The 14,272-nt window shown below is 40.6% G+C and overlaps 1 protein-coding gene across 1 annotated transcript in view; it reads right to left on the bottom strand.

Moving 5' to 3' along the window:
• Nucleotides 1-523: 523 nt before the first annotated feature.
• LOC127569280 (cytochrome b-245 heavy chain-like) overlaps nucleotides 524-14,272 on the bottom strand; it is a 30,012-nt gene continuing 16,263 nt past the window's right edge. The window contains 3 exon segments of the mRNA XM_052013775.1: nucleotides 524-1,749; nucleotides 5,244-5,368; nucleotides 13,597-13,743. Of these exon segments, the coding sequence (XP_051869735.1) occupies nucleotides 1,623-1,749; nucleotides 5,244-5,368; nucleotides 13,597-13,743 (399 nt within the window). The 3' untranslated portion in view covers nucleotides 524-1,622.

Genomic DNA, 14,272 nt, shown 5'->3' with positions numbered 1-14,272 from the left:
AGAACACAGTGGAGGCTAAGTTATTAAATTAAATCAAGAAGGAAATAGGTATACTTCTTAATGCCAAAAGGATCAAGGGTTATGGAGAGAAGCCAAGAACAGGGTGATGAAGTAGATAAACAGCAATGATCATGTTGAATGGTGAAGGGTGAAGCAGGCTTAATCCTAGCTCCTATTACTCCTAGCTCCAGGGTTTTCACTGTAAATTGATTGAGGATTTTAAATATAGCACTAATAATATATTTTATAGAATTACACTAAGCAGTGATAGGAAAATAGTACTGATCTATATTCAATTCTACATAAAGGATTCTTAAGGGAAAGAGAGGAGTGGAAATTTAAGACAAAATTAATTCACTCTTCAAGAGCAGTAAGTTAATATTATGGAAAAATGTCAGGGTAGGTGTCTGAGTAGGGCTGGACTGAAGAGCATTCCACATGTCTAGAAGAAATGACTGAGATTACCTGTCATATGTTAACACTAAGAAATCATAGGCAATCATTTTCCTATTTTAGACTTGCTTATCAATAACAATAATAGCATTTTGGAAGAACTTTATTTCCACGTTTCTTAACTTCTATTCATTGAGACCACACAGTGAAGAATCCTGCTATATTAAAGAAAATTGTTGCATGCTCTAAAAGCTGAGATTTCATTACTGAAAGGATTTAAACAAGTTTATACAATATGTAAATATCCATACAATTTGTTCAATCAAGTTATGATGTACAACATAGTGCCAGCCTATATTTTGTGGGATATTAAAACAAAAATAGTCATTTCTCCACATAACACAAACTTTGGATACCCTTATATTGTTCTGTTTGGTTTACTAAACCTTTATCTTCAAAATTTCTGATTCTTGACTTTGTCAGATATGATACAAAGTGGACTTCATGTACATCTCCATCACCCGAAATGATTTCCCTCTCGAAACAGGGCTCAGATTTGAGGGGCAGATTTATATGAATAAATATTAGATGAATATCAGGAATATTGCTTATGTCACCTGCTTAAAGTGCACAAGAAGAGTGCACTTAGGTTATGTTCTTTGAAGATTGTTGATACTGTATCGGAAATGGGCATGATGTGATGGAATTTCCATTCTGTCCTATTGATTGAGTTGCCCCACATGAGGGCATGAAGAATCAGAAACTAGCATCCAGGAGAACTAAGAACATGGGATTCCTATCTGGGTTGAATTGATCTAAAGATCCACAAATTTCTACAGACAATGAAAGCCCGAATAAATGTACAGCATACTTCAAATCCACAAACTATAATCAATTGAATTCCATTCTCTCACACAGTATTTCACAAGACCATGAGTCCATGTTTATGACACAGTTAAGAGTAGATAAATATCTTAAAGTTGTATTTTTTTTCCACGTAGGTTATATAGAGATAATGACGATTCTGGAACTATGATGCCAAAGCCTTTGGTACGGGATACAACACAAGCATAAAACAAACAAAAAGATTAGATATGAGCTATTTTAAGAAACTGATGAAAAACTCGTCAATATAGATGTGTGGTCCTCATGTCTTGCCATTTGGTGAGGTCCATTGCTAGAGGTTAAAACCTGCTCTGAATTCAGAAGTAATATTTTGGTGCCAGAACTTAAAAGTTTTCCTTGTTAAAGATAAAATGTACTCCTCTTGGATCACCAGATGAATGGGCAATGCTCATCCTATTTAGGGTTTTGGCTAGAGATGCTGGCCCACAGAGGAAGACTCCCACATTGGTGCTGTAACATAAAAGGTACTTTTTCAGTGACTTCCTTTTTTAAAAAACAAGCTTCATTTTTTTCTAATTAGATCATTATTTCTGCATTCTATTTAATTAAAACAGAAATTCAGGATACTTCTCAAAGCATTCCTGCTCATTATAGCTCTGAAGATGTCGAAAATGTATCTAAACTGAAAATGTTGGAGGTATTCAGTAGAACAGGTAGAGCCTGTGAGAGGGAAACAGCTAACATTTCAGGTCGATGACCTTTCTCATCAGAATTGGGGAAAAGAGTATCCCCTAGAGATGTAACAGGTATAAAGCAAATATGGGGACAGGGGAAAGGGGAGTAGAGGAAAGGTCTGTGATAGGGTGGAAGGCAGGAGAGGTTAAAGGACAAGGGGAATAACGATAAAAGGCAAACATCACGGCTAATAGTACAATAAACAAAAGATGGGTCAAGAGGAGGTGGAGTAGGAATAGGAAAATGCTGCTGTCTGAGAAATTGGGAGCATTGAATTTCTAGACCTCACTGTTGAGAAGAGTGTAGGTGCTGCAGGATGAGACCTGAATAAGGCTAAAGCCATTAGAGAACACACATCCTTGACAAGAGAGGAGTCCAATTGCTGTACACCACTATCGTCCACCACAACGGTCTGAGAGCCCATTGTTTTCTCCTTCAAAGGCCAACCAACCCCCAATTACCAACATGCTCCCTTGTCTCGTTAAGCAAATTCAATTTTGACTCAGTTCACTTCCTTCAAATGAAAGGAATGCAGTATGGTACTGCAAGTGCCCTAACTATGCCTTCGTTTAGTGGGATCTTTGGAACATTATTTATTTCATCTTCTGCCTTCATTTAATTTTTTTTGCCTAAAATACCTCTGCCATGTTGGATGGTATTTTGGGCAAACAATAATATGGGCTATGTTTACTTCCTTGGAAATGTGGCATTTCTTCCACTCAGTCAAACTGTTGATACAGATTGTGAATAACTGGGCCATACGCACCAATCCTTGTGGTAACCTTCTTGTGGCATTAGTAGCTATTGACAAGGTTTGATTAAGGGAAAAAGTGTTGGGCAGAAAATTGGGGGGGCGGGGGCAGAAAATTGGGGGAAAATATTCTTGCTTATGTTCAAATCGAATATGCAGTGCAGAGAGGTGGATTCCATTTTAAAAATTCATCTGAAGTTGTTTTTTTAATTTTAATTTTTTAAAAATTTTATTTACAGAGTGGTAACAGGTCCTTCTGGCCCAACGAGTCCACGCCGCCCATTTTTTAAACTCAAATTAACCTACCTGTATGTCTTTTTGCAATGTGGGAGGAAACTGGAGCACCTGGAGGAAACCCACACAGACACGGGAGAACGTACAAACTCCTTACAGACAGCGGCGGGAATCGAACCCCGATTGCTGGCGCTGTAATAGCGTCGCGCTAACCGCTACGCTACCGTGCCGCCATTATAACAATATTGACAATATAAAGCTCCCTCATAATGAACTAGAAATTTAATAAGGTTTATGTTGCACCTTAATATTGGACTGGAACCTACAATATTTAGACCAGGAGTCAACTTAAGGCAGAATGGTAAAATGGTTACTTTGTAAAATTTTTAGACCCTTCCTTAGGATTTCTGATACAAGAAAGGTCCGCTTCATGACATGAAGCATTCTCATTCTTAAGCAGCAATGATAAAGTAATGGCAACATATTTCTAAGTCATATTAGTGTGGATCTTGGAGGGGAACTTAGCCTCTCTCCACTTCCTTGTTGCTGGCATGAACCATTACTTGGGCACTGCTTATAAAGAAATCAGGGCCTAGCACTCAGATGCATTTAAAAAAATTAATCAGCGACTACAGCAGATGTCATTGTTATTTTTCTCTCTTTTGCAAACATCATTGAAGTTTTAAATTTGTCAGATTTTGTAGCTGCATTGTCTCCTGTTAATACATTTCAATAAATCCATACCTTCTTGTCAATGACTCCCTACTTCTCAACTGGGAACGTCATTTTCCAGCCTCTTCCAGTATACTCATTAAAAAAAAATCAGTGATCTGACAACAATTTCAGGTATTTAAGAACAACTTGTTACTGTAAATACTCCCTGAAAATATTATGCTTCATTGCATAAATTGAAAATGGTGTGCCAAGCCATAATTATTACTTTTTAATCTGGCTCTAAGATATTCATTTTATGTGTACAGTCAGTGCCTCAGAACAATATTACAAATTACAATTAATTTAAAAAATTTTCTTTTTTTGTCCCACTAACTTAACCTCATGAGGATTGTCCAGTGTTTAAAATCTTTAAAATGCTATTTGCAAATTGTGCTTTTTTTACTTTTCTTTCAATATTCCGTTGCTGAATCTGGTTGTCACCAAGGGCAGCATTTATTGCCAATCCCTAATTGCCCTTGAGAAGCTGCCTTCTTGAACCTCTGCAGTCCTTCTGGTGGAGGTACTTCCACAGTGATGTTGGGCAGGGAGTTCCATATTTAGATCCAGCAAACAACCAGCAAGATATTTCCAAGTCAAGATAATGTGTAACTTGGAGGAGAACCTTTAGGTGGTGCTGTTCTCATGTACCTACTGCCCATATCTTTCTTTGGTAGTAGAGGTGGCTGGATTGGATGGTACTGTCGGAGTAGCCTGGACAAGTAACTATGGCAGTGCCCATGTACACAAGTGGTGGAAAGAATCAATGTTTAGGGTAGTTGATGAGGTGCCAGTCAAGCAGATTGCATTGTCCTTTCCTCAAGCTTCTTGGTTTTTCCTGGTTTATAATCAGTAAGTATCCTTTAATATGAGTATTTGCTCAGCCTGTTTGATGACATTGCTGCTGCGGGATGCTGGAGAACCGGTTAAGCTGGTGCCTGACAACTGACATCATGCAGGGGAAATCCTTGCCTTTGAAACAGTGAGATATTTGTGAACATCTTTCTTTGTGAACAGTAATGAGCACGGATGCTGACTTTAAAAATCAAAGCCAATAAATATAGCATGTTCAATATTAGTGACATCCAGACATACACAACACTATGTCTGGAATCCAAAGTAGTCTTAAATCCATGACAATTATTTTTATTCATTCATAGGAAGTAGACATCACCACATTATTGATTATCTTCTGTTTTTTTTACGACCAAGTACTTAAAGGGAATATTTAAACTTAATGTGGTTTTATCTAATGCATTTTGTCATTTTCCAGCTTATGTTCCCCAAGGGGTCAAATGGAAGTCATGTCCACACTTTCCCTGATGCCTTGCAGCTATATCCTACAGCAGTGAGTAATTCACATATCAATGTCTAGCCAGTGAAGAGGAGATCCAAGCTGATTAATTAGAGGGAGTTTCAATTCAAATTCTCGTATCAACCAGAGCACCAGTAAAAAAAGATTGTGTCACCAACCCACTTCACAAACTCTATATTTCGCATTGTCACAAAATTTAAAAATGTCAAAATTGAAGTAAGGTACTTCAGGTTCAGCTGCTCTGCCCACTACTCCTACCTTGGATGCTTGGTTGCAATGTTTTTGAATTCGATCTCCCAGTTTGGTCTCCCATACAACGTCTTTTGCTTGAGTCCTGTGATGACATCTGTTTGGGCTTCATGGTGCATGGCAAAGTGAGTTGCCTAAGAGTGGTAAAAGTATCATTTGGCATCTGAATTAGTGAGTGCCACTACATCAAGCAACAACATAATTATCCAACAGTATATACTTGGTTAACACTAATGTAATAATGCACAACAGTAAGTAAATTAATAGAGATATGAGGATGTATTATTTGATCAGTGATACAATTCCATAAGGCATGTAAAATATAAAATTCTACTTTATTTGGTTAAAATAGCAAAGAGTGGAATCATTCATGTACTGACATTAACAATAATAGTCCCTATTTGAATCTCTAATGGACTAAAACGTGACAACTTATCCAAAATTAAAGTTGATGAGCATCATTACCTGAAGTACCAACCTATTCTTTTCTCTCTCACATCTGGATTTACCTGAGGTGTATTTTTAACACTTTTACAATTATAACATAGTACTTGTCAGCTCTCAGATCTGCCATGTTTTCCTCATGTTGGACATGAAGTTTTATAAAGGCAGAAACACTGGACCAGCCTTTTCATTTTATATTACTTGGAGTATAATCTGTGAGGTTCCTATAAGCCAATACAATCTAACAGATGTACAAGGATACGTCATTAGATCAATAAAAAAATTCAGCTAAAGACCGATCAACAAAAAGATGACTTCTTTTCTTGCATGTTTGAATGGATGCAGCACTTCCAGTGAGAGGAAGGGAAACAGGAGGCCCAATAATAGAAGCCAATATTGCAGCCAATGTCATGTGTAAGAACAAAACCTGAGGTGCAGCAGGCCTGCATGTAAGAAGCTGGATAAAATGGTAAATACAAGACCTCAAAGCTGGTGATCTCTGGATTACTGAGGTTTAGTGCAGAAACAGGAAGATGGTGCAAGTGAATACCCAGACGGAAAAGTGGTGCAGGAGGGATTGCTTTATATTCCTTGGGCATTGGGACCAGTTCAAAGCCAGGAAAGATCCTCCAATCAGGTGGGTTGCACCTGAACAGATCCAGGTTTAATATCATTGTGGGGCGGTAAAGTTGTGCTCTGAGGGAGAGTTTTAGATAGTTTGTCAGGGGAACCAGTACTCAGCAATGCAGAAGGGAAGCATGGTACATTGTAAATTAGAAGGAACGAGCAGCAGCGACATGGAGAAGAGTGTAGAAAGTGCAGGAATTGAAGGAAAATAAAGCAAAACAAACCAGCATGGGTCTGTGTGTCAATGTTGGAATTTAGGCACAAATTTATAATGATTAGTTGCAGTACCTGGCTTAAACCTAGGAAGGAGTGCAATAAACATTGCTGGCTACAAAGTGTTTAAGTTTGTTACAGGGAAGGAGTAAAGGTTGATGGCCGCAATGGTATAGTTCAAGAGTAAAATATTTCAGAGAGATGACATACTAAAGAGTTCAAGTACCGAATTCATTCTGTTTGATAAAAGAAACTGAAAATGAGCTGGTTTAGTTGTGTCAATTGCTTAGCTGCAAAATACTGTAGAAATCTGGGCAGCATATAAAGTGCACAGAAGAGCAGTTAAAGGAGGCTGCAATGTGGGCAAATAGAACATAAGAGAAAAAGGTTAGCAGGTAACAAAGGGGAAGCTAAAGATCCTTTGTCACTAACGAAGTGAAAGCACAGTTAAAGTAACTTAAAAGGGAAGCTAAAGGGTCTGATTAGAGCTAAAGAAAAAAGCCTTGTGAGAGCAGAGGTACACAATGACCACTGTGCTTCTAATTAATTCTCACTTTGGGAAGTATAGATTAATAAGAAGCAATCTGCTTAGATCTTTCAAAGTAAAATCATAATTGTAATAAATGGTATCTGATTAATCAGATTTTGTTCTTTGATAAAGTAAAAGAGATACAGCAGTAGATGTTAATATGGAATTTTGAAAGGTGGTTGATGTTAATAAATAACAGAATTATTTGGAAAATAATCACACATGGTATTAAGGGGCAATAGTAATTGTCTGAGGGAGAGAGAAAGTGTAACATTCTTGAGATATTTTTCTGGCTCACCAGAAGTTATGAAGTTCTCCAGGTATCAGTATAAGGAAATCTAATTTTGAAGTGTACAGATGATGTAAAACTTTGCAAAATGACAAATAATGAAGCAAATAGGAACAGACCAGGAAGAAGAAAATACACTGGAGATGTGGTCAATATGTGATTGATGCAATTTAATGCATGTAAGTCTGAAGTGATGTACTTTTGGAGGAATAACATGGAGGGCATTATGGCTCTGTTTTAAAAGGATAAAAGAATAGAGCACACGGAGGTGGACATTCACAATCTTTCAAATGTGGTGGGACAAGCTGACAATGTGCTTAAGTAGAAGTTTGTGGTACTGGCTGTGTAAGAGGGTACATTGATTACACAGTTTTATAATCTCCAGTTGGGCTTCGGATGAAATCTTGTGTTGCATTCTGGACCACGCAATAGGAAGGATACCTGGGCATTGAAAGATTATTGGTGAATTTACAAAGAATGTACGTCTTTGGTCATGATGAGAGATGAAGGTGGGATTATTCACAGTTTAATAGAAGAGTTTGCAATTAACATTAAAAGAGGCATCCAAAATGCTGAGAGTAATTTTGACTGAGTGAGTGAAAAGAAGCTTCTGGCAAGTGGTTTGGTGACCAGGGCTCACTGACTTAAAATGAGTGGCGAAAGAACTAGAGTAGATGAAATTTTTTTTTTCAACAATGTTGTTGTTGAGATCAGAACGTGCTGACCCTGAAAAAGTGATGGAAGCAGAATTTTCAAAAGGCAACTGGGCATGCACTCAGAGAGGTCTAATTTGCAGATCTTGGTGTGAAAGATATGGGCTGAGGGAATGAATTGGCCAGTTCTTTCAAAGAACTGGCACAGGTATGATGGACTTAATTGTTTATTTCCCTAGAGCCTTTATGGCATACAAGGAGATCTTTTGGCCCATTGAATGCACGTCACCTTCCTGTAGACCAATCCAGTCAATTATTCTTCTCACTCTGGCCTCATGGTCCTGCAAGTTTATTTCCCTTGTGGATCTCGCCAATTTTCTACTCAAATCATTCTATGATTCTTTGACATATGTCTTGTATATGTAATACAATCAAAGCATTTCCCATATAACAAAGTTTTCTCAAATCTACATACTGTATGTGTATTTTTATCTGTGGTTTAACATTTACCAGATTTTGACATCTGATTGAATGACTGGAAACTTTCAATTTTGTAACATTTGGGGAAGTTTGAAATTGCTGATGTCTGTTGAAGATCATAACAAAACTTTTTCAAATCTGCAGATGTGACCTGAGTCAATTTTTACATTTGCTCAGATTACTTCTGGGCATTTAGAACATAGAACACTACAGCACCGTACAGGCCCTTCGGCCCACAATGTTTTGCTGACATTTTATCCTGCTCTAAGATCTATCTAACCCTTCCCTCCCACATAGCCGTCTATTTTTCTATCATTCATGTGTCTATCTAAGAGTCTCTTAAATGTCCCTAATGTATCTGCCCCCACAACCTCTGCCGGCAGTGCATTCCATGCACCCAACACTCTTTGTGTAAAAAAGCTTACCCCTGACATCCCCTTATACCTTCCTCCAATCACCTTAAAATTATGTCCCCTTGTGTTAGCCATTGTTGCCCTGGGAAAATGTCTCTGACTGGCCACTCGATCTATGCCTCTTATCATCCTGTACACCTCTATCAAGTTACCTCTCATCCTCCTTCTCTCCAAAGAGAAAAGCCCTAGCTTGCTCAACCCATCCTCCCCAATCCAGGCAACATCCTGGTAAATCTCCTCTGCACCCTCTCTAAAGCTTCCACATCCTTTCTATAATGAGGTGACCAGAACTGAACACAATACTCTGAGTGTGGTCACCTCGCGGCTCTTGAACTCAATACCCTGACTAATGGAGGCCAACATTCCATACGCCTTCTTAACAACCCTATCAACCTGTGTGGCAACCTTGAGGGATCTATGGCCATGGACCCCAAGATCCCTCTGTTCCTCCACACTACTAAGAGTCCTGCCATTAACCTTGTATTCTGCCTTCGAATTCGGTCTCCCGAAGTGTATCACTTCACACTTATCGGGGTTGAACTCCATCTGCCACTTCTCAGCCCAGCTTTGCATTCTATCAATATCCTGTTGTAATCTACAGCAAACTTCTACACTAGCCACAACACCACCAACCTTTCTATCATCAGCAAACTTACTAACCCACCCTTCCACACCCTCATCCAAATCTTTTATAAAAATCACAAAGAGCAGGGGTCCCAGAACAGATCCCTGCAGAACACCACTGGTCACCGACCTTCAGGCAGAATATGCTCCATCTACCATCGCCCTCTGTCTTCTATGAGTGAGCCAATTCTGAATCCACACAGCCGAATCTCCCTGGATCCCATGCATCCTGACCTTCTGAATAAGCCTTCCATAAGGAACCTTATCAAACACCTTACTAAAATCCATGTACACCACATCCACTGTTCTACCTCCATCAATGGAGCTTTGTCACATCCTCAAAGAATTCAATCAGGCTCGTGAGGCACGACTTGCCCCTCACAAAGCCATGCTGACTGTCCCTAATCAGCTTATGCTTCTCTAAATGCCCATAAATCCTGTCTCTAAGAATCTTCTCCAGTAATTTGCCCACCACTGAAGTAAGACTCACTGGTCTGTAACTCCCAGGGTTATCCCTACTCCCTTTTTTAAACAAGGGAATAACATTTGCCACCCTCCAATCATCCGGCACTACTCCTGTGGCCAGTGAGGGCGCAAAGATCGTCGCCAAAGGCGCAGCAATCTCTTTCCTAGCTTCCCGTAAAACCTTGGATATATCCCATCTGGACCCAGTGACTTATCTATCCTAATGTTTTTCAATAGTTCCACCACATCCTCCTTCCTCACATCAACATGCCCTAGCATATCAGTCTGTCGTACGCCATCCTCACAAACGTCAAAGTCTCTCTCTCTGGTGATTACTGAAGCAAAGTATTCATTAAGGACATACCCTACCTCTTCCGACTCCAGGCACATGTTTCCTCTTTTATCCCTGATCGGTCCTACCCTCACTCTAGTCATCCTCTTATTCTTCACATATGTGTAGAATGCCTTGGGGTTTTCCTTGATCCTACTCACCAAGGACTTCTCACGCCCCCTTCTAGCTCTCCAAAGTCCATTCTTAAGCTCCCTCCTGGCTACCTTGTAACTCTCCAGAGCCCTGTCTGATCCATGCTTTCTAAACCTCAGGTAAGCTTCTTTCTTCCTCTTGACAAGATATTCTACATCTCGTCTCAACCACGGTTCCTTCACTCTACCATCCTTACCCTGCCTCAATGGGACAAACCTATCCAGAGCCCCACGCAAGTGTTCCTTAAACAGCCTCCACATTTCTGCTGTGCACTTCCCCAAGAACATCTGTTCCCAATTTATGCTGCCAAGTTCCTGTCTAATAGCATTTTAATTCCCCCTCCCCCAGTTAAATACTTTTGCATATCGTCTGCTCCTATCCCTCTCCAAGGCTATGGTAAACATCAAGGAGTTATGGTCACTATCTCCAAAATGCTCTCCCACCGAGAGATCTGAAACCTGATCAGGCTCATTGCCTAGTACCAGGTCCAGTATGGCCTCTCCTCTTGTCAGCCTGTCCACAAAATGTGTCAGGAATCCTTCCTGTACACACCGAACAAACTCTGTCCCATCTATCCCCTTTTCACTAAGGAGGTGCCAATCAACATTAGGGAAGTTGAAATCACCCATGACAACAACCCTGTTATTTTTGCACCTCTCCAAAATCTGCCTCCCGATCTGCTCCTCAGCATCTCTGCTGCTATTGGGGGGTCTGTAGAATACTCCCAATAGAGTGATCACTCCCTTTCTGTCTCTGACTTCCACCCACAATGACTCAGTGGACAATTCCTCCAGGACATCCTCCCTTTCTGCAGCTGTGACACTGTCCCTGATCAGCAGGGCCACTCCCCCACCTCTTTTACCTCCACCCCTGTCCCTATTGAAACATCTAAACCCCAGAATATCCAGCAGCCATTCCTACCCTTGCAACAGCCAAGTCTCTGTAATGGCCACCACGTCATAGTTCCACGTACCATCAGCCTTGTTCCTGATACTTCTCGCATTAAAGTAGACACACTTCAGTCCATCCAATTGACTGCAATTTTGCCCTTTCAACTGCCTATCCTTCCCCACAGTCTCTCTACACACTGTATCAACCTGTACACCAACTGCCCCATCCTCTGACCTATCACTCGGGTTCCCATCCCCCTGCCAAACTAGTTTAAACCCTCCCCAACAGTTCTAGCAAACCTTCCTGGAAGAATATTGGTCCCCCTGCAGTTCAGGTGTAACCCGTCCCTTTTGTACAGGTCATACCTTCCCCAGAAGAGATCCAAATGATCCACAAATCTGAAACCCTGCCCCCAGCACCAATTTCTCAGCCACTCATTCATCTGCCAAATCATCCTATTCTAACCCACACTGGCACATGGCACAGGCAGCAATCCAGAGATTACTACCCTTGAGGTACTGCTTTCCAGCTTCCTACCTAATTCCCTATATTCCCTCTTCAGGACTTCATCTCTTTTCCTACCTATGTCATTGGTACCAATATGTACCACGACCTCTGGCTGTTCACCCTCCCCCTTCAGAATGCTGTGGACCCAATCCGAGATGTCCCTGACCCTGGCACCAGGGAGGCCACATACCATCCAGGAGTCTCACGTCCACAGAATCTCCTGCCTGTCCCCCTTACTACGGAATCCCCTATCAATACCGCTGTCCTCTTCTCCCCCCTTCCCTTCTACACCACATGACCAGGCTCAGTGCCAGAGACCTGGTCACTGCAGCTTTCCTCTGGTAGGCCACCTACCCCCCCCAACAGTTTCCAAAGTGGTATACCTATTATTGAGGGGAACAGCCACAGGGGTGCTCTGCACTATCTGCCTATTCTCCATCCTTCTCCTGACAGTCACCCAGCTACCTGCCTCCTGCAGCCTCGGAGTGACTGCCTCCCTGTAGCCCTTGTTTATGTACTCCTCAGTATCCTGTAGGAGCCGAAGGTCATCCAGCTGCAGCTCCAGATCCCTAACATGGTCTGTAAGGAGCTGCAGCTGGATGCACCTCGTGCAGATGTTATCAGGGAGACTGGATGTCTCCCAGAACTCCCACTCCTCACAAGCTGAGCACATCACTGACCCTGGAGCCATTCTCACTACTCTGCACTACAGGAAACACCAAATCAAAGAGAGAAGAAAGAAAGAAACTTACCAGAGACTTACCTTCGCCTCTTCTCACCGAAGCCTCTTGAACCAAAGCTTCAGCTCCCAACTCTAACACTGGCCACTCACACGATGGCTGCTACGCTTATACTTGCCTTACCTTTATTTGCTGCTGTTGATAAGCCAATCAGCAGGTAACTATTTGCAATTGTGCCTTGCTTAGATTCTTGCAAGGTGAAACTCACCAGCTCAGGCACAGAGACTCACCTCTTTTCAAGCGTCCCGCTCAAAAATGCTAATCTATATGTAATCCTTAAATGGAAATTACACTACAGCACAAATTGCCTCCAACAGTAAAAAATGCTAAACAACTGAAATTTAAAGTTTATTGTGGTGAATTATACATAGGCTTGATATCATACTAGAGGAAAAAAAATACTTGATAATTTCAATATATGCCAGGTTTCAGTACATAGATAACAGCAGGAGCCCTCGCTGTTCTCTACTTAGGTCTGACCTGTTCAGGCTCTATTTCTGTCTACTGTGTTTCTATTGCTGTCCTGCTGACCTGGACTAAGTTAGGGTCCGTTCCTATCATGTGGCCAGCACCATGCAACTTGGTGAATCTTTTAGGGGCAACTCTGGGCCAGATTCATTAGAACATAGAACAGTACAGTGCTGGACAGGCCATTCGGCCCATGATGAAGTGCCGATCTTATGCCAATTTATACTAAATGTCCTTTTCCTGTGTATCATCCATATCCCTCCATTCCCTTCATATTCATGTGTCTATCTAAAAGACTCTTAAACTCCACCAAACTGCCTGCTTCCACTACTACCCCTGCTAACCCATTCCAGACACTTATCTCTCTGCATGAAAAACTTGCCACTCATATCACCACATCTCCTCACATTCTCTCCAGATTGATTGTTACGTAAACACAGGAAGAGATAAACTAGATTCCAGATTTGAGCTTTTTTATCCAGATTTCTAAGATAATGGCTGCTGAATGAGTTTGGTAAAATTAATAAATGATTACCTGGTTTTCATCCCATCCAGTGAGATAAATGTTGTAGCTCAAGAAATTGGAATTGCCTCTTTCAAGCATTTGAGACTCGAGGGACTGAAGGAGGTCAGCAAACCATTCAAAAGCACTGGTTTCTCGGCAGAGCCAGTAGAAATAGATCTAAGAAAAATTAATAGCACTAAATTTACTCAGTGTTTGCTATGCAATTTGTCCTCTGTTGAATTGCAATTCTATTTATATTATATTATAATTTATAAATATAATAAATTATATTTATCAATATAATATTTCCCATCTATCCCTTTTCCCATCCCACAGTTTAATTTTATTTACTGCACCACCTTTCTATTTGTTCCAACAGCATTAACTGTCAATTATTGGAGATGAAATGTGTAGATTGATATGCCACAGAAACTTCCAATGAATCTGTTCTGCTCTTCCATCAAGTATAACTGCCACTTCTAATAAGCATCACTTTTACTTTAACCAAAATACAACTGCTTTCCTTGTTAGCATATCATCCCTCCTCTCCACCTCCCACCTCCTGTTACTTGGTTGTTTAACTGAACTAAAAAACACTCTGTTATTACTTTGCATTTATTTTAATGGTGCTTTCATTTACTGCAGACTAAATAAGTCTTATGAAACAAAAAAAGTAAGGATATTTCTGGCAGGTCCTTATTTCATC

Source organism: Pristis pectinata, chromosome 4 (genome assembly GCF_009764475.1).
Source record: "Pristis pectinata isolate sPriPec2 chromosome 4, sPriPec2.1.pri, whole genome shotgun sequence".
Classification (NCBI taxonomy): Eukaryota; Metazoa; Chordata; class Chondrichthyes; order Rhinopristiformes; family Pristidae; genus Pristis; species Pristis pectinata.
The sequence above is the reverse complement of the archived record's forward strand: the minus strand, read 5'-3'. Positions and strand labels throughout refer to the sequence as shown.